The 25,882-nt window shown below is 48.2% G+C and overlaps 1 protein-coding gene and 1 non-coding gene across 2 annotated transcripts; one reads left to right on the top strand and one right to left on the bottom strand.

Annotated features, from left to right (window-relative positions):
- Window positions 1-3,042: 3,042 nt before the first annotated feature.
- PROX2 (prospero homeobox 2) lies at window positions 3,043-12,900 on the bottom strand. The gene is made up of 4 exons (XM_059690390.1): window positions 10,865-12,900; window positions 6,662-6,769; window positions 4,694-4,888; window positions 3,043-3,333 (listed from the first exon to the last, which is right to left on the bottom strand). The coding sequence occupies exons 1-4, from the start codon at window positions 12,149-12,151 to the stop codon at window positions 3,097-3,099; spliced, it is 1,827 nt and encodes a 608-aa protein (XP_059546373.1). The 5' UTR covers window positions 12,152-12,900; the 3' UTR covers window positions 3,043-3,096.
- Window positions 9,682-9,788, top strand: LOC132223761 (U6 spliceosomal RNA). Its single transcript, XR_009450516.1, has one exon. It is a non-coding gene; the product is annotated as a U6 spliceosomal RNA (small nuclear RNA).
- Window positions 12,901-25,882: the final 12,982 nt, after the last annotated feature.

Below are 25,882 nucleotides of genomic sequence, written 5' to 3'. Positions count from 1 at the left end.
ACCACCAAGCCAGCAATGCAAGGAATGCTAAAGGGACTGGTATAAAAAGAAGAAGAAAGCAGGTCTAATTAAGCAAGTTTATTCTATATCAGGGGTGGGCAAACTTTTTGACTCGAGGGCCACAATGGGTTCTTAAACTGGACCGGAGGGCCGGAACAAAAGCATGGATGGAGTGTTTGTGTGAACTAATATAAATTCAAAGTAAACATCATTACATAAAAGGGTGCGGTCTTTTTTTTTTTTTAGTTTTATTCATTTCAAGCGGGCCACAGTTTGCCCACGGCTGTTCTATATCTATAAAAGGCTAAGTTGACTTGCGCATTCGCGATACATATAAAGCTCTCCCTGGCACCAATCTCACGCCTGTGTTTCCATCTGTCAGTGTTGATCATGAATTTTGTTGACATTTCTATTATAAGAAAGGGCGAATAGCGATATTAAAATATTTCTTCTAATTAATTTCTTTTCAATGTGCACCGGGCCACTTGTGTTTGAAATAAGGTTCCTAATAAACCTTCTCCTGCATGGAACGTCACTTAACTGCCTGCTTTTAATTAATAACTGGGCATTAACTCCTAAATAGTGCCATCATCATAAAACACAGTCCAGGCCCCACTGCTCACCATTGAAGTATTAGACAATTATGCAGTATTCGACCAGACTCTGAATATGTCTAATCTGGGAGAGAATGATGCCCACATATATCTTAATGGAAAGAATGACCAGACCTTGGCAATGTAATGGCTGCTAAAAGAACAATAACCAGCTCAGCTTACACTCAGAATGCGTTCCCAGCAGAAAAAGAGATATACTTGGTAGAAACAGAAAAATATAATGAAACAGACTTCTGTTGGCAGAGCATATATATTTATACATTCTTCTGTGTTTAGCTCAGTGGTTCGAAAACAGTTCCTGGAAAGACTGCAGGACACAAATGTTTTCCATTTGAGTTTGTACATTTCACCTAATTGGTCCCTGGGACAAGGTTCACGGCTCCGGAGGTGGCTTGGCTCAGTCTTTAACAAACACAGTAATGAATTTCAGGTTTGGGACAGAAAATGGCTGCTCCCTATCAGACAATCATGAGAACTTGGAATTGTTTCCCACGAAAATCTTTTTTTTTTTAATATATTTTATTGATTTTCCACAGAGAGGAAGGGAGAGAGATAGAGAGTTAGAAACATCGATGAGAGAGAAACATCGACCAGCTGCCTCCTGCACATCCCCCACTGGGGACGTGCCCGCAACCCAGGTACATGCCCTTGACCGGAATCGAACCTGGGACCTTTCAGTCCGCAGGCCGACGCTCTATCCACTGAGCCAAACCGGTTTCAGCACCCATGAAAATCTTAAATAGCCATGCAAGATCACTCTGGGTAGTGGGTTCTTCTGCTGTCTCCATACACATAACTGAGTTACTTTGGGTAGTCGGGGCTTGCCTACTTTTAAAACCTAGATTTGGCAGATTCCTTCACTTTTGTAAAGGGAACATTGTGGGCGAAAATAGGGCAAAGGTGATCTGAGTGCAAATGGACATATTGAAGGTCACTTCAGAATAACAAAGTGAAAAGATTCGTTTGGGCGGAGCATGCTTGTTTTGTTTTTCCTCTCAGCTGTTTGAAGTAAATGAAAATGCAGAAGAAAGTCATCTTTCATACATTTTCATGCTGACACATCTAGCCATAGTTAGGGATTTTATCTCATCTGATCCAGCCCACCTGAAAAAGAAGTGGGTAATTGAATATGAAAACTTGTTTTATGTCGATGGAAAAGAAGGCAGCTAAAGTCACAGACACCCCTTAATCAGAGCCCGAGTTGTGTGCCCTCACCCCAGCCTGCACACCTCGGGCAGAGTTTCCAAACACTTGATTCTGACTCTCTTAGAAGACAGACACAGTTATTCGACCTGGCAGATGACTTGCCTATATCCTCCGAGTGAGTCACAATTTGCATTTGGCCAGCAGGAAAATAGTAAAATGAATGTTGGTTCCATGAATTCCTTTATCTGTGAAAGATGGACCATGAGCTGTAATTTCCTTATGGAGTGGGGGAATTGCCATTTCTCTGTGTGATGCTGTGTTTGTCCCAGTTGTGCCACTCATCGTCTGTGAGGTGTGCACAGTCTGTGCCAGTCTCCTGTCCGGGCCTCTGTTTCCTCCTTCCTGATCGAAGCAGGGTGGGTGGGATGACCTCCTAGGGCCTTCCCTAGCTTTTGCATTCTGAAGTGCAGCTTCTGCACATAGGAGGTGAGGGCATCAATTTGTCAACTACAGACAACTTGGGTTGTCCAGCGGATAAACCCTTCAGCAGACAAATGTGAACGAGCAGCAACACGCAAGTCCGGCAGAAAGTTTGTGTTGGGCTTCCTGGAATGATCGGAGGACATTCTGGGTGGGGAAGCACTCCTAAGTGTGGGCAGGGCTTGTCGGGTGGCAGTGCCCCTTCCATGCGGGTGCTCCCTGGAGGTGGTCTGCTGAAGATCATGACGGGCAGCGTGAGGTGCTCAGGAGACAATCTGGCACCCGAAGGTCTGGGGTTCCTCCACACGTCTGACTATCCCTACCAACCCAAACGCCCTAGCCTTGTACGTTGGCGAGTTATGGCACTTCTAAAAAGTCTGCTTGGTTACTTTTTTTAAAAAAAATGGAGATAATATCTCCTTTTCGGTGTAAAAAGCTTAAGATAATGTATTTTCAAGTGTCTAGCAACTAGGTGGAGCTTGACCAATAGGTAACTAAAACCAGCAATTTGTAAAAAACAATAACAGACAAACCAACTAAGATAACCTTATGTGAAAGCCACGGGGGAAAACACTAACGTGTAGTGAGTAACAGTTCACAGAGTATTTATTTACAGATGCAGAGATTACCTGCAAGGTCCCAGGGTCACAATACTTGGAAATAGTAGATTGGGGATTTAAGTCCTCTGATTCCTTTTACAATATGCTACCAACACACCATTACACTTGGTCTATATTATAGTTAAGTGATTCGGGAAAAGGAAAAAAACGATCAGAAATGGTAATAATTCCTGTTGGGGGGAGGTGGCGGGGAGAGGACTGCCCTTATGTCCCTTTTATATCACCACAGCGGCCATTTAAGACAAACCCAGGAAACCCTGGCCAGCTGCTCCTCGCTCTGTGGGATCTTCGTTCCGAAGCAGCTCCTGGGGATAGCTGGGAGATTTGAATACCTCTGGGATGTCACTGTCCAGCTTGGAAATAATTTTATAAATGGGTTTCTTCCAGGAAGGATCTGAGTCTTTCCCTGCGGAGACAGCCCTGAAGAACTCCTGTAATGTCAAGCTGGCGACTTCCAAGAAGCAATCCGGGACCTGCATTCCCAACGAGACACACAAGAAAGAGAAGACATGAGGCTGGGAAGCCCTGGAGCCCTGCAGCCTCACTGCCCGGCGCTCCTGTTCCCGGGGCGGCTGATAAGAGCATCCCTGCTGTACTGGGCCCTGATTCTTGCAGCCGTAGGAATCCCCTGCTCCCTCATCGACTACAAACCTTAAAAGGCTGTACCAATGAGACAGCCCTGGGAGAAAGCCTATTAAGGACACTCCCTTGGTAGCAGGAGCTGATTCCACTGATGGGAGACATTCTTAAAGTGGGAAACTCTGACTCTGATTGACCTGAAACCTGTGGTTCAAAAGAGGTGTTTAGCATTCTTTTCCTTAATGCACACCATGGGAAAGAGTGCCCCCAAGTTTATGACTGTCGTACCTCATCCCACCACCTTTAGAGGCTGAACCCATAGGCCTTGGAATCATTTCTGCTTCCAAAATCAACCATGAGGTTGAGGGGGCTAAAGAATCTGTTCCAGGACCGCACTCCGACTGGCACCCACCGGTCCTGCCGACCCAGCCTGGCCCGGGCTTGCCACACTGCATGCCAAGCGACCACCCCACCTGGGGAGATGCAGCAGCACTGCCTGCCCCACACATCCTGACCCCACACGCCTCAGGCGGTACCGTCCGTTTTACCCACAGGTCAGCTTAGTTGCAAACATGTTCGGATGGAGCACCTGACCAGCACTTGCCAGCGAGTCTTCCCTTTCCCGGAGGTATCAACACACTGCTCATTGTGATCACAGTCAAGTGAGAAGTCAGAAGAGGCGAGTGGGCCGCGTGACCAGACACAGCTGGCACCTGCAGAGCTGTCGGCTGCACGCAGGGAAACGCGTGTCCGGATGCGGAGTTCTCTTAGGCCACTTGCTCTCCCTTTACTGATGCCTTACCTCTAAGGTGCTACCACAGGACTAAGAAGCTTGAATATTGTTTGTTCATTATTTCCAGAAAGGATTTGAGATGACTTGCCGTGGGAGGCCCACAGAGAAAACTGTTCAAGTGAGAATAAGGATAAGAACCAAATGATGGATAGAAGCTGTTGTAAAGAAAACTTGGGCCAAGTCTAGGTGCTGCAACTGAGCCCAGCATTTAGTCCTGGGCCTCCTGTAAGTTGATAATCACGGAGGATTAAGCCTAAAGTGGCATAACACCTGGCAGACCTCTGCTTATTCAGTTTGCAGCATCCACCTGTTGCCTAAGAGAAGTGATGGAAACTAATCTTTGCAGATGGGACAGAGGTTAGCCCGGGCTGCCCTGGCTCTCAATGATGTAAAGACAGACACACAGAAGGGGATCTTTTCTAAAACTCCAACCTCATGGGACCCCAGGTACATGGTCTTACCTCAAAGTCATTTCCCTTGTTATAGTGCATATTGAGAGCTCGAAAAAGCTCTGAGTCGCGGAGAATCACGAGCATTTTGGGATTTGTGACGCCATCTGAAATTGCCTGCCGGGCAGATTTCTCCATTTGGATGTAATAGAACTCTCGGAAGTTGCTGAACCACTTGATCATCTGGGAGGTGATGCAGCGGTTGAACTGCACAAGCAACAAGGTCCATCAGTCAGCCATTTACCACCAGGTGCTCAGGGGTAGAACTGTCAGCATCCAGCTCAACAGCAGATTAATCAGAATGGCTTCAGCCAACATGAAAAGGGCCTCCTTTGAAAAAGAAGTCATGGCCCTAGCCCCGTGGTCGGCAAGCTGCGGCTCGCGAGCCACATGTGGCTCTTTGGCCCCTTGAGTGTGGCTCTTCCACAAAATACCACATGTGGGTGCGCATGTACAGTGCGATTGAAACTTCATGGCCCATGCGCAGAAGTCGGTATTTTGTGGACGAGCCACACTTGAGGGGCCAAAGAGCCGCATGTGGCTCGCGAGCCGCAGTTTTCTGAGCCGCAGTTTGCCGACCACTGCCCTAGCCGGTTTGACTCAGTGGATAGAGCATCGGCCTGTGGCCCAAAGGGTCCCAGGTTCAATTCCAGTTAAAGGCACATACCTTGGTTGCAGGCTCCTCAGGCCCTGGCCCTGGTTGGAGGCAACCAATCGATGTGTTTCTCTCACATCGATGTTTCTCTCTGTCCTTCCCACCCCTCTTCCACTCTCCCTAAAAATAATAATAATAATAAAATAAAAAATCAATGGAAAAATTTCCTCGGGTGAGGATTAACAAAAAATGAAGTAGCAGTAGCAGCAGCCATGGCTATTTTCTAAGCCTCTTCAGTCATGTACAGAAAAAATCTGGATTAGCTGTAGTGCCTACTAGAAAAAAAATGTTTTTTGATGTCCTAGATTTATGAAGGTTTTTCACCCATGAAAAGCTTGCCATGTGACTTTGGGAATGTCCAGGGTCAAAGCCAGTTTGGTACCAGTTTCTGCTGTGCCTGGGCCAATTGCATGGCAGCCCCATAGCCTTCTGCCAGGTAAGGGACCAAGGGAAGGAGTGAGTGTGCAGATCAGAGAGCAGTTTATCAGCAACTTGGAGTTGCAGAATGAGTGAAAATCAGAGGTTGGTGTAGGGATCAACCAAGCAACAGAACATGAGGGAAAGACCTGGGAAAGGCAAAGGAATGATATAGATACAAAGTATTAGCCCTAACCCAACACCCAAGGAAATAGAGGCCCTTAGACACTCTATGGCAGTGGTTCTCAACCTTCCTAATGCCGCGACCCTTTAATACAGTTCCTCATGTTGTGGTGACCCCCAATTTCATTGTTACAAATTGAACATAATTAAAGCCAAGTGATAATCACAAAAACAATATGTAATTATATGTGTTTTCCGATGGTCTTAGGCGACCCCTGTGAAAGGGTCGTTCGACCCCCAAAGGGGTCGCGGCCCACAGGTGAGAACCACTGCTCTCAGGGACCAGACAAGGTCTGGCTCCAACCATCAGAGCTTGATTTTCCTTGTTATCACACTTGATCTAGATGTACCTCACTCCCTTTGAAACGCAGCCATTTGCCAGTTCAACAGTGTCCGGCTCTGTATTCCGTCTTTTCGCAGTGTCCTCGGCAAAGACAGAACACTAGGCCAAAGACCCATTTCCTAATGTTTCTCACTGCCCCCCCGCTTCCTCCCCGCCTGCTTCTGGGTATATCTACAGCTCAAAAGCTCAACTCTCCTAGCTCAGAGTTATTCACGGTTTTTCAGCCAAGTCTCATCCTGACCTGGAAATCACACCAGTGCGGCCAACATGGCGGGAGCTAAGGTGCGCACACGGTGACCTGGGCCTTGCCTCACACCTCACACGGGGCGACCCCAGTGCCACTCGGAGTTGTGAGGAGCTGGCATTCAGTAGGGTGACTGACCTGGACGTCAGGGAAACACGCCTTCAGGAGGCCGGAGCTGGGGTAGCGTGTGAAGAAAAACATTAGCTTGGCCTTCTTCAAGTGACCAGGATTTAGACCCTCCTGGATGTATCCCCGGGTCAAGGAAATGAACACCAGTTTATCAAATAATACCAGCAAATTATCCAAACAGTGAATCAGTTGTCCTGTTCCTGATGGCTTTTATTTTTATTTTGGTTGAATCGTGTATTTGCTCCATTTCTGTGTCTCTGACAAGTCTGACCAGTAAGCTGTTTCTTCCCGGGTGCTGAATACCATATATGACAGCACAGTTGCAGAATTTAAAAACCGCCTTGACGTGTAAAAGTTCTGTGGCGTAAATAAGTCTGTTGTACTTTGCATGTGCTTTCAGAATAGGATGGGAAGAGACGGCAGCTCTTTCCCAGATAAGCCATTTGAGAACCCCAAGATTTCCTTTCCCTTCTGCCTCAGTTTCCTCATCTGTAAAATGAGAAGAGTCAACTCGATGGTCCCCATTCTCACTCTCATAATTGCCTTTGCAGTGTTTAAGCCAACAAGCGTCTAACCAGACAGTAGCAGGTCACTGTTGACTTTGCCTCAAGGAACTTGAGCTGCTGCTCTGCACCTGCTCTCGGTCCGCCTGGAAGGACGTCCCTCCTCCTTCCTGTCTCAGCTCAGCTGCTTCCTCCTTGGGGAAACCTCTCCTTGTCCATTTACTGTCCTTACCCTGGGCTACCCAGGCTCTTTGCACATTCCTCTGTTGTAGCAATGACCTTATTGGAATTTTCACTGCATGTTTGTCTCCCTGTTTAGACTGTGAGCTCCTCGGGGGCAAGGACCTTATATTTTCATCTTTGTATTCCACGTGCCTAGCCCAGTGCTAGGAACATAGTAGGTGCTCAATAAATGTTTGTTAGATAAAGGAATGAGTGAATGATTAAATGGTCAACCTTAATCCATGCACAACTAGGGAAACTGTCTTCCAACCCATACCTCAGTCCTTCACCTTTAACAAGAGTCCTTCCCCTTTAACAAGAGCAGGGAGCTGTGACATGACTGCTTAGCACCAGAGTGGGAGGGAGACGAAGTGTTTTGCACAGGAATACTAAGCATTGCCGGGACAGTCCCAGGACCGGGTGAGAAGCTTTACACAGAGGACCTGGGAGCTCTCGGGTCCCGGAGCTAGAGCTTTAAGACTCCTCAGTAGGATATGCAGGTGTAGCCAAAGGAAACCAACCGATTAGAGTTCTAGCTGGCCTGGCACTCAGGCTGCTTCCTGAAGCCCCTTGCTCCCTGCCTCATTGGCACTTCTTATTCTTCTCATAGGTTCACACATGCTGTGGAAAGAATCCTGGACTTGGGCGTCCAAAGACCCAGTTTCAGATACTGATTTTGCCACCAGCTAGCTGTGTGAGTTTGGGCAAGCCACTTACCTTCTCTGGACCATTTCTAAATGTAGAATGCAGTGGTGACAGCTTGGCAGTCAGATCCTGGCTTTGCACGTGTCTGTCTTGGGGCTTTGGGCAAGTTCACTTTTCTGCCCCACTCTCAGATACCGGGTCTAACTGTCATGCCCACTAGAATGCTTGGGGCCCACAACCTCTCATCTGAAACACTGGCCAGATGGAGGCCAGATTTCAGAATTCTGTTCCTTCATGCAGGTCATCTGGTCTGTGTACCATATGTTAGTTAACCCCACAGCAGAGGCTGTGGCAGCCATCTGTAATCCAATACATTAATATTTCCCCAGCAACATGGATTTCTACACTAAGTGGGATGATCTGTAAGTAACTTCCAATCAGAGCAGGCCAGGTTTGCCACCAAAAACAAAGCTCCCATCAGCCTTAGGGAAAAGAAATCATAGGGATTTTCAGAGCTTTCCAAGTTTCAGAATGTAGCTCAGTGGTAGTGGACTCGTACGTGGGAAATGCTGGGTGCCTGCCACAGAGAAAGTGCACAGCAAATGCTACCTCGTTATTAGCTGCTAATCACACCTGCTTCACCTATTTCAGGGGGATGTCGTGAATGTGAAAGTTCTTTTAAAGGTCAGAGTTATCTTGCTCTTAAGTAGCTCTCATGACGCACGGGAGTAAATCTCTAATGCTGGAATGTGGGAATATTTGGGGGGGTCAGGATGCTGCCTGGGGGCTCCAAAGCATTCCAAAGGTAGCCAAGTACCTCACCTGTGCAGCCAGGCCCAGCGCATGGGCCCTGAAGCTCTCTGAGCCCAATCCTCATTTCACAGGGCAGGGCAGGCGCACAGTAGGTGCTGGGAAAGATCAGCATGCCCCTCCCAAGGGAAGCACAGCAGAGAATCTTTGGGGACTGAGTTCTTGAGTTCCTTCCACCACTGCCTGACCTTCACAGGGAGTCTTAACCAGACAGGTAGCCTTTCTCGCACAGGGTGATCGCCTAACAAGAAAGTCTGTCTATGCTGATATCTCTGTAGCTTCAAGGTCCCCTGCTGCCTGCAGAGGCAGTGGTAGCAGGTGACGTGTTCTTAGCATTGGTTTTATTGTTGCTACTGCCTGCCTGGAAAGCACCGGGCAGCACCCAGCTTTGGGGTGTTCCCAGCATCTGTGACCAGCAGGGGGCGCGCATAGCATTCAGGACACAAGAGCCAGCCCTGGTGTGGCAATGAGCCTGTCCCACCCCATCCTGCCACCCTTACTACAGCTTGCCAGGCTGTTCACACCGCAGGCACATTGACCTCTGGACACTCGATTCAGGGCCGCCCTTGAGAAGCAGCAGCGTGAGCTCAGCTCACTTTAAAAAGGCAACCCCCCAAAATGTGTTGTCAGGAACTTCAGTCCTACAAGAGACTTGTTGGTCACATGAGTTTGGGACTGCATACATTCCCCTCTTAGAGCTTCACATTGGACTTCAGCATGTTAAAGGCTCTGAGAAGTCCCACAGCAAAGACACTAACCCAGTATTTACTGAAACTACTTTCCCCCTAATTCAGCAACTGTTAATATCCGGAGAGAGCTTTACTCTGGGAAACACTATTTAAGAGAGGAGTGCTCTCTTCAGCAGCACATATACTTAAATCAGAACGATACAGAGAAGATTAGCGTGGCCCCTGCACAAGGATGACACGCAGATTTGTGAAGCGTTCCATATTTAAGGAAAGGGAGAGAGAGAGGGAAAAAGAGAGGAGAGCCTGCCTAAAGGTGGCAAAGCTGATGCAAAAGGTCCAGACCCCTGCACACCAGCCTGGCCCCTCAGCCTTCCTCAGGGGTCTCCTCTCCCTCCACATGCCCAACCCCACTTTAGTCCTCTCAGCTGCAGCTGAGACGCTGTTCCTTACACGGAGGGCTCCTTCCCCCCTCCCAGTTGCCTCAGGTCTAGTCCCTGAGGAAAATGTCTCCTTCCCCATCTGGCTCTGTGTCTGGGCCCTCAGATCTTCCTCATGAATTATCTAGACCAGCGGTTGCCAACCCATGGTCTGTGGATCACAGGTGGTCCATGAGGTCCCAAAGGTTGGCAAGCGCCAATCTAGACAGTGCAGGCCTTTTGCCTGGAGAGCCAGGAGGCCGGGGGAGCCAAGCCTCAGGTGAGGTCATTCCTTTGACCCTTTCTGCTGAGGTGTGTAGGCAGCTGACAACCAAAGTATGGAGTTCTTCCTTCCACAGGGTACTTACCATATTTTGGAAGCTCATTTGAGTTTAAAAACAAAATCCTTTCAGACCCAAAGCCGTTAAGTGAGTAGTGGTAGAATCTGATGCGCCAGGGAGAATGAAGCTTCCCTCCCAGCAGGCTTAAGCCCCGGAGTGTGGGCACCACTTTCTCGGGAGCCGAATAGCGGTGAGCCACAGGGGGGGAGGCCCAGAAGCAGCGTTCAGAAGACCATCAAGAAAGCAAAGCCGCCCTAACCGGTTTGGCTCAGCGGATAGAGCGTGCCTGTGGACTGAAGGGTCCCGGGTTTGATTCCGGTCAAGGGCATGTACCTTGGTTGCGGGCACATCCCCAGTAGGGGGTGCGTAGGAGGCAGCTGATCGATGTTTCTCTCTCATCGATGTTTCTAACTCTCTCTCCCTGCCCCTTCCTCTCTGTAAAAAATCAATAAAATATATTTAAAAAAAAAAAAAAGAAAGCAAAGCCCCCCCTATGCCATGCAGTTCTCTGCCCCCACCTCCCCGCCTCCCAGGGTTCGCTTCTCCGGGCTGTCACCGGGGGAACGTCCCCTCTGGTAAAGGATATGTGGACCGAAGGGAACGGGAGCACCTCGGCGGCAGCCTGCAGGCCCCCCTGCTCCATCTTCACGGGGGGAAGAAAGGGCAGCTTCTCCAGACAGGTGGGAGCCAAGGGCATGGGGTGCTGCTGGCTCAACACCGAAGGTCGCAGTCTGACAGCTCCCCAAGGTCGCAGGCCAGACTCCGGGGAGGAGTGACTTTGGGAAGATGCGCCCTGGGGGAGACGGCCGCTCCAGTGTCCAGGGGGTCCATGACCCAGGAGCTGACCAAGAATCTGACTTTCCTGCATGAGGGAAGGCACGGTCACGGCACAGTTTGCTGGGGGGGCCTGGCAGGGTTTGGAGGTCATTCTTGGGGAGACAGGGTATCTAGGAGAGTCTAGAGGCTTGGCCAGTGATGAGTTTCCCAGTGGGCACCCAGCCGGGGCCTGGGCCTGGGCCCCCCTGGGCAAGGCGGCCAGCGGGAGGGGGTTTTCACAGGCACCTCCCTCAGGTGAAGTCTCGCTTCTGCCCCCTGGCACCAGCCCCTGGGAGCTTCGGCCCAGCTGAGTCAGGTGGCCTGGCGGGTCCAGCAGTACCTTTTGCAACACTGAGTCCACGGCCTGGGACACTGCCCCCGTCAGTTCCTTCCGCAGGGTCTCCAGCAAAGCACGTGTCCCACAAGGAAGGAACCTGACTTCCTCCGGCTGGTGATCGACCTCAGCCACTCTGTGTTCTTCCACCCCAGGGAGGTCCCCACTGGAACCCTGGTGGCGGCCACTGTCCATGGCCCCGGGCCGCCCACAGCCATCCCTCCGCTGGGCACTCCCGGGGCCGGGCGCGGGGTCCCGGGGCTCGGCCTGCAGGAGGTGCTCCTGCAGTCGTCTCAGCTGTTGCTTCAGCAGGCGAAGCTGTTCTCTCACGCGAGGGCCCCCCTTCCTGCTGCCCTGGCTCCCGGCAGGGCCTGGTTTCAGGGGGGGTTGCTGCATGGGAAGGTCCTGCTTCCTCTTCCGCTCCCGGACCTTCTCTGGGCAGCCGGGGCCGTCCCTGGCTCGGGCACCGCCGAGCACCAGAGGGTTAGGGGAGAGGCACATGCCTCGGATGATGGTCTCCACGCGGGCCCTCTTTGCCTGGATGTGCTCATCCCAAAACCAGTCCGGGTCCGTGAGGCTGGGATTGGGGACCTGGTTCCAGGGAAAGGAGGCGCCTCTGCCCTGCTCACGGGGCGATGGGCTGCTCCTCCCTTCCATACCGGGTTGTGCTGGCTGGGGACAGGCCCGGGATGGCGCAGGAAGCAAGCCAGCGTTTGGATCCATCCCCTGCTCCACACTCACTTGCTCGGAGGCTGTGGGCTTGGTTGAAGCTCCGTGAGGGAATCCCTTCTCCTAAGGTCCTCAGCTGGAGGTGCAGCCGAATGAGCCGGGTCGAGGATTCAGCCTCTGGGATACCGGGGCTTCGGGACCTCCCGGGCTGGCTCTGAAATTAAAGACAGGAAGAACGCGGTACATGTGACGTTCAGCAGTGCTTTTCGAACTTGAATGTGTGCACAGGTCTCCTGGGGACCCTGTCAGAATGCGGATGCTGATTCCCAGGTCTGCGTGGGGCGGGGGCCGCGTCTCTCACCAGCCCCCAGCCACTGTGGTGCTGCCGGTTTGGGCCCACACTTGGAGGATTCCCAAGAGTGAGTGGTCCTCCAGGGAGGAAGTTCTGCCAGGGCATAGCAATAACACGAGAATGGCAATAAAAAAAAAACGATGACAGCCTACGGCGTAACTGACATGATGCCAAAACCGTCACATCCATCACCTGATTTAATTATCATAACTCCCTGAGGATGTGGTCATGCCTACTTTACAGGTAAGGAAACCGGCTCAGAGAGGTTACGAAGTTACTTGGTGAAGTCATACGGCTAGTGAGTGGCAGGCTGGAGTCCAGACAAGATCTGTCCGATTCAGAGTAACTTTCTTAGTGGCTACCTGCAACAGAGCCACCTGGCACTTGTTAAAAACAGCAAATTCAGTAGCCAGTTCTGCTAAATCAGAGTCCCTCAGTGTTGGGGCAGGGAACCTGCCTTTGAAACAAATCAAAAATTGAGAGCCAGCGGCACCGCTCCTGGAAGAATCAGGTGCTGCGTTCATTTGCATGCGCTCGACCTTGAACAGCTATTTCGTACGGAGCGCCTCCCGTGCACCAAGCCTTTTCTGGGCACCTGGAGAGACAGTGGTGAGCAGGAGCCGCAGAGCTGGCTGTCCAGCAGGGGAGAGAGAATAAACAGTTTATTTTCAGGCCCTGAGACCTGTTGAGAAAAAGCACAATAGGGATTGGAAATGAAGGCATGGGGGAAAGGAGGGAGCTGTTGTAGGAAAGGCTGCCTTAGGCTGTTTTAGTCCCACAAAGTTTCAAGATACACTCGCTTTAACCTGGAGGCTTCTGATAGCAGGTCTGAGGCACTTCGAGTTTACGAAACATTTGCACATGTTACCTCAGTGCACCTCACACTGAACTTGAGAGCCAGTGTAATTCTCCCAGCTGAGAGTGGCTCTCAGTTACAAATCTTTTGATTCCAAATCTTTTGCGCAATCACTCTTCAGCTACCTCCCTGCAGGTGAAAGGACTTTTCTGTCTGTTAAGCAGATTCCTCCCTTCCTAGAAGAGGTAAATGATTCTCCCCCCTCTATAAACTTCCCCTCTCCTTTGTTCCTCTTGCGCAAATGCTGTCAGGAGAGTTTGCTTTTGTCTTTCCACCTTCATCCTAATGCTTCCTTGGAATTCTCTACCTCAGGCAAATCTCAGCTCTTCTGTAGCCAGTCGGTCCTTGTCCGTAGACTTGGCTGTGGCCTCTACCTGCAGCCTCCTGGCGCCTAGCAGAGACCCCAACACAAGCTCCCTGTGAGCAGTGTCACTCCGCACTCCGGGGAAGAGGGCAGGAGGGGACATGCCGCTGGAAGGCCAGGTTCTAGGGTCAGAATTACCAGAAGGTTCTTGCTTTGAGTAAGACATTTGTAAATTACAAACATAAAAACAGATGACTTGAGCCTGGCCTGTGTGGCTTAGCTGGTTGAGTATCGTCTCATGAACCAAAAAGTTGTGGGTTCAATTCCTGGTCAGGGCACACGCCCAGGTTGCAGGTCAGGGTTCGTATGGGAGGCAATCAATAGATGTTTCTCTCTCTCCCTCTCCCTTCCTCTCTCTCTAAATCAATAAAAATGTATTTTAAAATTATTTTTAAAAATAACGACAAATTAATATAACTTAAAGAAATTATTATTGCCAAGTTTAATCTAACATCTTTGGAGTCACTACCCTCAACACTCACCTATGTTTTTTTATAAATTTATTTTAAATTACAGTTGACATACAATATTATTTTAGTTTCAGGTATACAACATAGTGATTATATACATTATGAAGTGATCACCCTGATAAGTCAAGCGCCCTCTGACACCGTACATAGTTATTACAACATTGACTATATCCCCTCAGTGGTACTCTACATTCCCATGACTGATTTTATAACTGGCAATTTTTACTTCTTAATTCCTTTCACCCTTTTCACTCATCCCCCCAGTCCTTCTCCCATCTGGCGACCATCAACACTCACTTACGTTGAGCTGTCCTGGGCTTTGTGTTCCCCGAGCATCCAAACTCACTCGTGCCTCATGTCTTTGCACTTACTCTTCCCTCGGCCTGGAAGGCCTTTCTCCCACTTTCCCACCTGATAAACCCCGACTCCTCTTCTAAAACGCACTGCAACGTCACCACCTCTCTAACGTGACCACATGTCTTCCCCTTTAGACTGTGAGCTCCCTCTGTGTCTCCAAGTGGTGCCTGGCTGCCAACGGTCGCCCAATAGATGTTTGCTGACTCCGTTGAATTAATGGTTCTGTATGCGCTTCATTTACTAGTAGACTGACTTCTCGTATTAGAGCTACTTTATTTCAGATTCATGTAGCACCTACATGGAACAAAGTCAATACAGAGAGAGAGGGAGGAAGAGAGAGAGACCACACATGTGCAAGAGAGAGGGAGGAAGAGAGAGAGACCACACATGTGCAAGAGAGAGGGAGGAAGAGAGAGAGACCACACATGTGCAAGAGAGTAGACCCACACACTTTGCCAGATCTCCCTTGTGGGCATTTAAGGTATGGCTTCTGAGGTCCCATGTAGTCTGTGTGCTCCAGAAGCCAGAACTTCTAGGGACTCGGTGTGTTTCACGAAGTAACAATCAGCAGGAATGTCTCGAGGCCGGAACCTGGAAATGCAGCCAGACTCCACTGCGGTCGGGCACCCAGAGGTGTCTGTGCCCGTCTTGGTAGGACTATCATGGCAACTCTGCATCTGGGCTGAGAAACAGGAAACCTCTGTGCTGGGGGCAGCGTGCTGCCCAAAGCCCTTCATCTGGGTGTGGCGTGAAGCAGCACTGCTCTCTGTTTGAAAATTAACTAGCAGCGCTCTCCCATCCACTGATAAAAGGAGCAATTGCCACAGCCCTTTAAAAATAGCTTTCCTGCTCTTCTTAGATTATGAAAGTAATATGGGATCGTTTTACTTTGCAAATACAGAAATGTATGAAGAGCAAAAGAAAGATGCCTATAATGCACCTTCCAGAAAAAAACCACAGAAAACATTTTGGTGTTCATTTTCTTCCAAACTTCTTCCTCTGTGTGCAGATAAATTTACATAATTTCTTATAACTATATGAATTGTAAAAGCCAAAAATACGGAATTATAGATACATAGTTCTATAGCTTCACTTTTTCCTCTTTCATGTCAATAAAAATCAGTCTACATCATCATTGTGAAAGCTGATGAGATTGCATTGCATGGATGTACCCCAATTGATTAAATAAAGTCCTTTTGATCGCTTCGTTCCTGTGTTTTCACTATTATAGCAGTCGAGGCCGCATAGCATGAAGACTGAGAGTGTGGGCCTCTGAGTCAGGTTGCCTAGACTTGATTCCTTAGGGCCACTTACTAGCTTTGTGGCCTCTCTGTACCTCAGCGTTCTCATCAATAAAATGGGAATAACCATAATCCCTACCATATCACAGGGTTTCTGTGAGGAGCCAATGCGTTAACGGACGTTAGGTTTTTAGAATAGTTCTTGGCGCCTAGCAAATGGCTGATAACTGTTAGCTGTCCTTACGAGCAAGAGTCATATTGAGAGAAACACTTCTCTATCTACCTCTGTGGGAACTTATCCTATCATTTCCTTAGGATTTCTTTCTAGAAAAGGAAATTCTGAGTCAAAGACTAGGCAGATGTTAAACATTTTGTTTGTTGCCCAAATGCCCTCCAGAAACGTACCAACTGTTTGGGAGTGAGGATGAGGGACTGATGAAGAACTTTCCATTTTCACTCTGCGTATTTCTGTATTAATTGAATTTTTAGAAGAATGTTTTCATGCCCTAGCTGGTTTGGCTCAGCGGATAGAACATCGGCCCACAGACTGAAGGGTCCCGGGTTGATTCTGGACAAGGGCACATATTTTGGTTGCAGGCTCGATCCCCAGGCCTGGTTGGGGTGTGTGCAGGAGGCAACCAATCGATGTGTCTTTCTCACATCGATGTTTCTCTCTCTCTGTTTCCCCCCTCCCTAAATGTTTTAGATGTTTCTCTCTAAAAGTTCAATGGAAAAATATCCTCGGGTGAGGATTAGCAACAACAAAAAAAGAATGTTTTCATGCATTATTTGTATATATACTTTTAAATGGCCTATTTGTTCTCTTACCAACATATCTATAAAAGAACACATATCCCCTCATCTTCATCAACATTGGGCATTGTCAATCTTTTAAGTCTTTGCCATTATGAGTGTTATCTCATTACTTGTATTTCTTTGATTCCCAGTAGTCTTGCTCACTTTTCATCTATTTTTAGGAAATATTTATGTGGTATACATTATAAAGCAAATATCTTTATACCATTTGAGTTAATAATTCTACATCTAAGAAATAAAATCAAGAAAATAGACAATAACCACAGATTTATGTCAACAATGATTATCCCAGAATTATAAGAGTAGAGATTGGTGAAATAAATTACAAAGTATGTATCATCTACAAGAGACTGTATTATTCAGTTATTATTTTTAAATCATGTTTGAGAAGAGCTTATAGGATATTTTATAATAAGTGGGGGGGGAGAGAAATTACATACAAAGAAATTAATTACAAATAAAAAAAGATGAGAAAGAAATACATTAAAATGTAAGCAATAGTTCTTTATGGGTGATAGAACCATAGGTAACTTCATTTCTCTACTTCCTTTTCTTTTTTTCCTTTTAACCTTTATTGTTGAAAGTATTACATAGGTCCTCCTTTCCCCCTATTAACCTCTCCCAGCCCTCCCCCTTCCTCCTCCCTTCCCAAGCCCTCACCACCCCATTGTCTTCTCTATTTATTTTTTCAGTATTTTCCATATTTTCTATGGGTATAGTTTTACTTTTCAAATTTTTAAAAAAGGCAACCTTTGCCTTTAGTAATTAGAAACTTGCACTTGAGGGAGAAGCTGTGCACGTGTGGAGGAAATCTCTGTTCATTCTGCTCAATTTTGCAGGGAACCTAAAACTGCTCTAAAAAATTAAGTCTGTTAAACAAACAAAGCTTGCATTTTCTCTCACTGAGTCTTTCCCAAATATATATATATTGCCGGGCACCAGACATCAAAAGCCCCACTGGAGAAGCAAATTTTGCTACAAACATGAGCACAGAACACTGGGCTCATGAGATTTCTGTAAAGAGGTTACATAGGATTTTACAGCTACAGAGTGTGGCATGAGGGTGAGGGTGAGTGTTAAGTAACAGACATCAGAAAGAAGCCGTGTGTTGTCTCCTTTCAGCTGACGTGTTAGAAGAAAAGACAGGCAGCGTCTGCAAGATTATCATCGCACAGATCGCGGCTAACCTGGGAGCCCTCCTCCCTGGGCCTCTGCGCCCCGCTGTGGGTCTCCCCGGAGGCCTCCCAAGCTCTGCTCAAAGGGGTAGAGGGAGGGGTTCTCGTAGGCCGGCCAAGGCCACATTTAGGGGAGGGCAAATGCCTCTGACACATTTCAGCAGGGCCACCAGGGAACCAATTAAGAAAGCGAGGCGGGCTACGGGGGTCCTTCGGTAAGAGGCACCAAGGGAAGCTCCAGAGGTGCTAACTCTTTCTCATCACACACTGATGCTCACTCCAGACGTGTACCAGGAGGGCTAGCGCGACTTCCTGATAGAGTTCCTGCCAGGTTTTTGTTGGGAACATTTCGTGTTTCTCTTCATTTCCTCGACTTAGTTGGATCCCAATTGCACCAGCCTTGTGCCTAGTAGGTAACCACCCACAATATTGTTAGGAAAATGCCTTCTCCTGAATCAACCTCTCCGCTGCAGAGGCGACAGGAGCTAAGGGCCCACCATGGGCCCATCATAATAGTGATCACTTAATCACACATTTATATCCAAACACACGTTTGTCTGACACACACACACACACACACACACACACACACACACACACACACACACAGTATCCCTGGGCCATCAAGTACTTCCCTCTTGTCCTTACCAGGCTCGGCAAACTTTAGCTGCCAGTGTAACACTTGTTCAGTAGCACATCTCAGGGGCAGGCAGTATTTTTATGCTTGACTCAGGTGTTTTCATAGACAACCTCATCTCTGTCTCATTCCTTCAGATGGGGCCACTGGGAGGGGTCCTGCATCACCCCCGCATGGACCATCCGTCGCTGGCCCAGCCCTGAGAGCTCCCTGCCCCACTGACTGCTGGTGGAAATGGGGAGAGGAGGTCAGACTGACCGCTCAGGCCACACAGTCCTGTCCACCGACAGACATACAATCAAGTCACTATGGTTGGCGTCCCTGGAGCCACAGAAGCCACTATGGTTGGCGTCCCTGGAGCCTATGGATTTAGCGTTTTTATTTTTATTTTTTTTAAATTTCTTTATTGATTAAGTTATTACATATGTGTTGTCCCTGGAGCCTATGAACTGCTGAACCATCTACCTTCCGGGTGTCGGACCTACGTAGGATGCACTAGTTCTATGTGGCCTTATGCAAGTTAACTTCGCCTCTTCCTCCTCCTCCCCCCCCGTTTCTTCCTCTGTAAAATGGGGTTGATAACAGTGCTGTCTCCTAGGGTTGTAGTGAAGATCACATGTAATAACACATGCCCAGTGCCTGCGCTCTCCAGCCCTGATAACAGTAACTTCTGGAAGGCCCCACGGCCCCGAATGTTTGTGCTGGAAGGGACTTAGGGATGACCTGGTACACTGAGCAGTTTCCAAACTTTTAGATTTCAACCACTGATAAAATAAAATAATGGGACCAGCTTCAGAATGGCTCACATTTTATTTGCAGATAAGAGCACAAAAAATAAGCTTACAAAAGACTACAATTTACTATCATTTCTATTTCGTAAAAGAAAAGTATCTTAACCACCATGTTTAAAAAAGAATGAAGGGCATAAATAAATAAATTTAGGTTTGTAAAAAACCCCATACCTTGTCCATTGTGAAAACCAATGAAAACATCACGAACCAGTGTTAGGGAACCTCGATCTTCATGCCTTGACCTTGCTCTATGGATGAGGCAAACCAAGCCCAGAGAGATGAAGCGACATGCCGCAGATCACACACAGAGGCTGCGATGGCTTACCGCTCCCTAGGAAAACACCCCTGGATGTCAGAGATCCTTCCACAGGCCGTGAGGTAAGACAGGTGCCCTGGGCTGTGAGGCAAGAGGTCTGAACTCTACCCCCAGCCATTTGCCCTCAAGCCTCTGCCTTTTCCACTTTGCTAAAATAGGGATGATAATCGCCCCCTCACTCAAGGCAGGTGTGAGCACCTAATGAAGGAAGAGTTTCGAAAGTGCTCGGGGACTGCGGAGTGCGAGGTCTCTGTGGCTGTGGTTCACTTGAAAGGATTTCAGCCAACAAAAAAAGATGGAGCAAATACAGCAATAGCTCAACCATTGTTAAACCTAGATGATGGGTACGTAGACACTGCCGGTCTCTCCGCTTTTCTGCATATTTAAACATTTAAACAATAAACATTCCATCGTTTTTAAATGTGCTCTGGCAAGGTAAAGGGAAGGGATGGTGTTACTCACAGAGAAGATGCTTTCGGGTTGGTCTGAGTCCTGGGCTCTGTGGCCAGGTGGGGCCCGCCACCCGAGGAGATGGAGCGGTCCACCCTTCACCAGCCTTGGGCTCACGGAGCCATGGTCAGGAAGTGATTTTGGTTTCCCTGCTTCCTCCCCAGTCAGGCCTGGTGCCTGTGGCTGGGTGAGGGAAGTCTTCAGCCCCTTCTCAGTGCAAGGCGCGGTCTGACAGCCCCAGCCCCGCTACAGCCATGGGCACTGGGGACAGTGGGGGCTGCCTAGCACAGCCAACCGGTGTGGGGCTTATGAATATGCAGATAGAGGCCACAGCTGGTTGGCTGACCCCCTGCCATGTTCCACCCTCCACTTCAACTCATGCCCAGAAAAGTCAGCTAATAGAGGACCCTCCTGAAATGCCATCTCTTCTGTCCTTGCCTGCAGATCTACCAGCCCCTTGAAAATCTGGGGATTGAATTACTCAGCATCTTCCATTGCACTGGCCTCCAACAGGGAGCTCCTGGCTGCTGCTTCCAAAGCCCCCAGTGAGGCAGCTCCAAAGTGAACTTCTTCCTCCCTGTATCCTCCCGAAGATGCTGAAATCAGCCCAGCACCGAAATATGGCGTCTCAGCTCTGCAGGAAGGAGAGGCCCTGTGGCTTGTTCCTCCTGCAGAGGTTCAAACCCTGGTGGGGAGGCTGTTTGCTGGGCCCATAGCCCCCATCTGTGGCAGAGCTGGGGAGAGCTCACTGGCCAGATCACCTACATCTGAACATCACTGAATTCTGCCATCTTCTCCTTCAGGTTGGGAAGGGGAGTGAGGGTCGTGAAATACAGCAATCAAACTCAATGAACTTCAGCTCAACCTAACATGGATAAAGCCTCAAAACGTAATGTTGGGTGAAAGAAGGAGGCCACAGAATGATACAGGCACTGTGACTCCATTTATGTTACATTTTAAAATAGGCCAAACAATGTTTAGATCTTCACTGAGTATTCACCTATCCTTATTATTTTTTTAAATATATCTTATTGATTTTTCACAGAGAGGAAGGGAGAGGGATAGAGAGTTAGAAACATCAATGAGAGAGAAACATCGATCAGCTGCCCCCTGCACACCCCCCACTGGGGATGTGCCCACAACCAAGGTACATCCCCTTGGTCGGAATCGAACCTGGGACCTTTCAGTCTGCAGGCCGACGCTCTATCCACTGAGCCAAACTGGTTAGGGTGGGCCATTATTTTTAATTTAAAACTGAATGGAGAGATAGATAGATGGAATCTATGTGTCATGCATCATACAAAGCGTATCGTCTCTACTTATGGAGCCCAGAAGTGGAAGGGTAGGTTATAGCCCCATCGGCCATTGGTCAATAATATTCACAAATATATAAGCGAGGCTGTGAGTTCAGACCACACATACGAATATTGCGGGATTTCAGGTCAGGGAAAAGAGTGCTGCCCTGACCAGTTTGGCTCAGTGGATAGAGCGTCGGCCTGCGGACTGAAGGGTCCCAGGTTCGATTCTGGTCAAGGGCAAGTATCGTGGTTGCAGGCACATCCCCAGTAGGGGGTGTGCATGAGGCAGCTGATCGATGTTTCTCTCTCATCGATGTTTCTAACTTTCTATCCCTCTCCCTTCCTCTCTGTAAAAAATCAATTAAAAAATATACATATTTCTTTTTAAAAAGAGTGCTGTGTGTATTTTCTTTTTAAATCTTCACCTAAGGATATGATTTCCATTGAGTCTAGGTCAGTGATGGCGAACCTTTTGAGCTCGGCGTGCCAGCATTTTGAAAAACCCTAACTTAACTCTGGTGCCGTGTCACATATAGAAATTTTTTGATATTTGCAACCATAGTAAAACAAAGACTTATATTTTGATATTTATTTTATATATTTAAATGCCATTTAACAAAGAAAAATCAACCAAAAAAATGAGTTCGCTGGTCACCTCTGACACGCGTGTCATAGGTTCGCCATCACTGGTCTAGAGAGAGAAAGGAGAGGGAGAGAAACATTGATGTGAAGGAGAAATGTATGGGTTGCCTCCCATATGTGCCCTGACTGAGGATCAAACCTGCAATCTGGGTATGTGCCCTGACCAGGGATCAAGCCCCTGACCCTTTGGTGCACGGGACGGTGCTCTAACCACTGAGCCATTCCACCCAGGGTGCTGTACGTATTATTTAAGGTGAGCTGACACTCTGTGGTGTTTTTCATTAACTGAGCCATTATTAACCTTCCTAGAAACAAAAATTTTTCTTATATAACTTGAAAGTACACACGTCTTTTCCTCAATTGAAAAAATCGGCAAAACTGAGTATAGTTTAGGACATGTGTGTATTCAAACTACAAAGTGAGGGGGTGGTTAAAACATAATTCAGTGCAGCAGTGGTTAACTTTGGGAGGATCAGCAACGAGGGCCACACAGGGTTTTTCCATTCCTTACGATGGGTGGTGAGTGTGGATATGAAGCATCCATCTTATATAAAAAGTGCTGTTTGAAATTTAAGCCCTGCTATTTTTGCTCCTGTAAATGCTTGCTTGCTTAAATAATAAGGAAAATAAGACTACTTTCATTCCAGAGAAGCCATAAACCTTCCCCAGATGAAGTTATCAGGGCTGGCACCAGGCCAGGCCTTTGGTTGAGGTCTCAAAGCCCCAGCACATAGGGCTCTTTAAGAACTTGCAAAGGGGACCGGAAAACCCCATATTTGGGAGACAAAGAAGGTAAAAAGATATAAATAGGGAAACTTCCTCCATGTTGGGGCCCAGAATTTGAAATACAGTTTTCTGGCCTATGTGTAATAATAATAATAATAATAGTAATAATAATAATAAATGTAACTCCATCTCTCTAAGCGTTGCTTGGTTCTTCTCTGGTCTTCTGTAACAGATATTCCTTTTATTATTTTTCTTTAAACCATGCACATGCATTTATACGCTCTTTTGAATGTATACTTTACAATACATTTTAAACATTCTCTTTTGAACCCTGCCACAACTTACGTTCATAAACTCCCAACCCAGTGGATGATGCTGTGTCCTGGGAGGCTCACACAGAAGAGGGTGGAAGTCTATTGAGTTGGACCTTGGACTCCATGGAAGTTCATATGCAAATCTCAAGGAAATCAATTCAACCTTTATCCTTTGAGGGGGACTTTGCATACTACTGTGCGTGTGCATGTGCGTGTGTGTGTGTGGTGGCGGCTATGACTGTAACAGCTAAGGTTAACTGGGTGATCACTGAAATTCCAGGATAAATGCTTTGCCACTTGATCCAGGCGTGGACTTATAAACCTTAGATAAGACTCTCAAAAATTGCCCTAGGCAGTTTTGCTCAGTAGATAGAGCGCTGGCCTGTGAACGGAAAGCTCCCAGGTTTGATTCTGGTCAAGGGCACATGCCCGGGTTGTGGGCTCGATCCCCAGTGGGGAACTTGCAGGAGGCAGCCGATCCATGATTCTCTCTCATCATGGATGTTTCTATCTCTCTCTCCCCCTTCCTTCCTCTCTGAAATCAATAAAAATATATTTTTTAAAAAATCTCAAAAATTAATTAAAACTAAAACAATGGGGGAGGGGGAGGGGGAGGGGAGTGAAGAGGAGGGGGTCAAGGGGGTAAAATGGGGACATCTGTAATACTTTCAACAATAACGATGAATAAAAAATAAATAAAAAATTAAGTAGCCATCTAAAAAATACAACAGCAACCCCTCCAAGGGATTGCCATGGTTCTAATTACTGTTCTGGGGTTCTTTAGCTGCACCCGGCAGTATTTAGTCATTCTACTTGTATCTACTGAGTACCTAAAGAGGACCAGGCAGTATGCTCTGTGCAGAGGCTAGAGGAAAATTCAGGCATACCTCAGAGATGTTTCGGGTTCAGTCCCAGACCACTGCAATAAAGCGAGTACCGCAATAAAGCAGGTTGTAATCTTTTTGCCAGTGAAAGATCTGGTCTTCAATTTGTAAAAAATGAAACATCTGTAAATACAATAAAGTGCAATAAAATGAGGTATTGGGCCATCTCTTTCCTCCTGCTACTCTGCCCAGTAGAGCAGACAGACAGGTAAATAGGACATTACAAAGCAATGTGGAGATACAGCACAAGGTTTTGCAAGCACAGAAGTTATGTTAACTCTGCCCCAAGGGATTAGGAAGGATTTTAAATCGCTTTGGGGATGACAGGAGTCCTGGGTAAATAAGAGTTGGGAACAACCCACACAAACATCTGAAGGAGAAGCACCTTGGGGCTATGCTGGGTAGTGTGGGTGGGACTCTCACAATGTAGCCAGAGGCCAGGTACTTAGTCAAGCTGAGGAGTTTGGACTTTATCCTGCCAATAGGCAGAAGCAATCAAAAGACTTTAATTAGGGGAGTGACAGGATTAGATTTGAATTTCAGAAGAATCTTTGACACAGGTGTGGAGGATAGAGAGCGTGAGTGGTGCCTGCCCAATGTGGCTCAGTGATTGTGTGGCTCAGTGGTTGTGTGGTTCAGTGGTTGTGTGGCTCAGTGATTGTGTGGCTCAGTGGTTGTGTGGCTCAGTGGTTGTTTGGCTCAGTGGTTGTGTGGCTCAGTGGTTGTTTGGCTCAGTGGTTGGTGGCTCAGTGGTTATGTGGCTCAGTGGTTATGTGGCTCAGTGATTGTGTGGCTCAGTGGTTGTGTGGCTCAGTGGTTGTGTGGCTCAGTGGTTGTTTGGCTCAGTGGTTGGTGGCTCAGTGGTTGTGTGGCTCAGTGGTTATGTGGCTCAGTGATTGTGTGGCTCAGTGGTTGTGTGGCTCAGTGGTTGTGTGGCTCAGTGGTTGTGTGGCTCAGTGGTTGTTTGGCTCAGTGGTTGGTGGCTCAGTGGTTGTGTGGCTCAGTGGTTGTTTGGCTCAGTGGTTGGTGGCTCAGTGGTTATGTGGCTCAGTGGTTATGTGGCTCAGTGATTGTGTGGCTCAGTGGTTGTGTGGCTCAGTGGTTAAGCATCATCCTGTGCACCAAGAGGTTGCTGATTTGATTCCTAGTCAGGGCACATCCCTGGAGTTGCAGGCTTGGTCTCCAGCAGGAGGCAGCCAATTGATGATTCTCTCTCATCATTGATGTTTCTCTCTCTCTCCCTCTCCCTTCCTCTCTCTCTCTCTCTAAAATTAAAAACAACAAATATATTTTTTAAAAAAAGAGTGGAGGCCCAGGGAAAATGAGGAAACTTAAAAAATAAATCAGATGGGTGTGGGCTGGGTGGAGGGGGGCAAAAGGGGAAATGGGGACATCGGCAATACTGTCAACAATAAAAAAAAAAAAGTAATTAGCCAGGTGAAGGATGCTGAGGACTTGGTCGGGGGCAGTGGCAGGCAGGGATGTTCTCCGCTTCTCTTCAGGGCTTCTGCCAGTCCCTCCAGAGCCGCAGTGGCAGCGCTTCCAGAGCCTGGATGAGTGAAGGCACCATAAAGGTCCCAGGACCCAGCAAGATGACTCACCTCAGGGAACCAATACGAACAGGAGCCAAGCGGCTCCCTCATTCATTCGTCCTGAACCCAGTGGGAAGCTTACAGAAAACCTTTTCTATTAGGGAGGCGAGCTAGGAAACCACAGAAGAAAAGGGGGTGCTCTGTGCTTTCACTTTGAAGATAGGGGCAGAATGGTCTACCCAGAGCCCGGAGGCCCAAATTCAGCCCGAAGATATTTACTGCACACCCAGCCGACGCCAGCCTCTGTTCTAGATGCTGGGGATGCAGCATTGAACAATGCACGGAGCTTATCTTCTGGGGGCAGTGACGGACGAAGAGCCGCCCACATGCACAGGGTGTCTGAGGACCCACTGGCCTGGCTGGAGGGGCTGGAGCGGGGCGCGGGCAAGACCAGGAGACGCTGTTGCAGACGGAAGGCCACCGGGTGGAGGTCTCGGCCAAGGGCGGTGGGAGCCCCCTGAGGTTCTTCGGAGTCTGTTTCTTTGCTCCGGGCTTAGGGAGGCA

This window comes from Myotis daubentonii, chromosome 1 (assembly GCF_963259705.1).
Source record: "Myotis daubentonii chromosome 1, mMyoDau2.1, whole genome shotgun sequence".
NCBI lineage: Eukaryota > Metazoa > Chordata > Mammalia > Chiroptera > Vespertilionidae > Myotis > Myotis daubentonii.
This window is presented reverse-complemented; position numbering and strand designations above follow the sequence as displayed.

Coding starts and splice junctions, on each gene's coding strand:
- PROX2 (XM_059690390.1), bottom strand. CDS start 12,151: ATGGATCCAAACGCTGGCTTGCTTCCTGCGCCATCCCGGGCCTGTCCC. Junction 4,889..6,661: donor CGTGTTTCCCTGACGTCCAG/GTCAGTCACCCT, acceptor TTGCTTGTGCAG/TTCAACCGCTGCATCACCTC. Junction 3,334..4,693: donor ACAAGGGAAATGACTTTGAG/GTAAGACCATGT, acceptor TTGGGAATGCAG/GTCCCGGATTGCTTCTTGGA.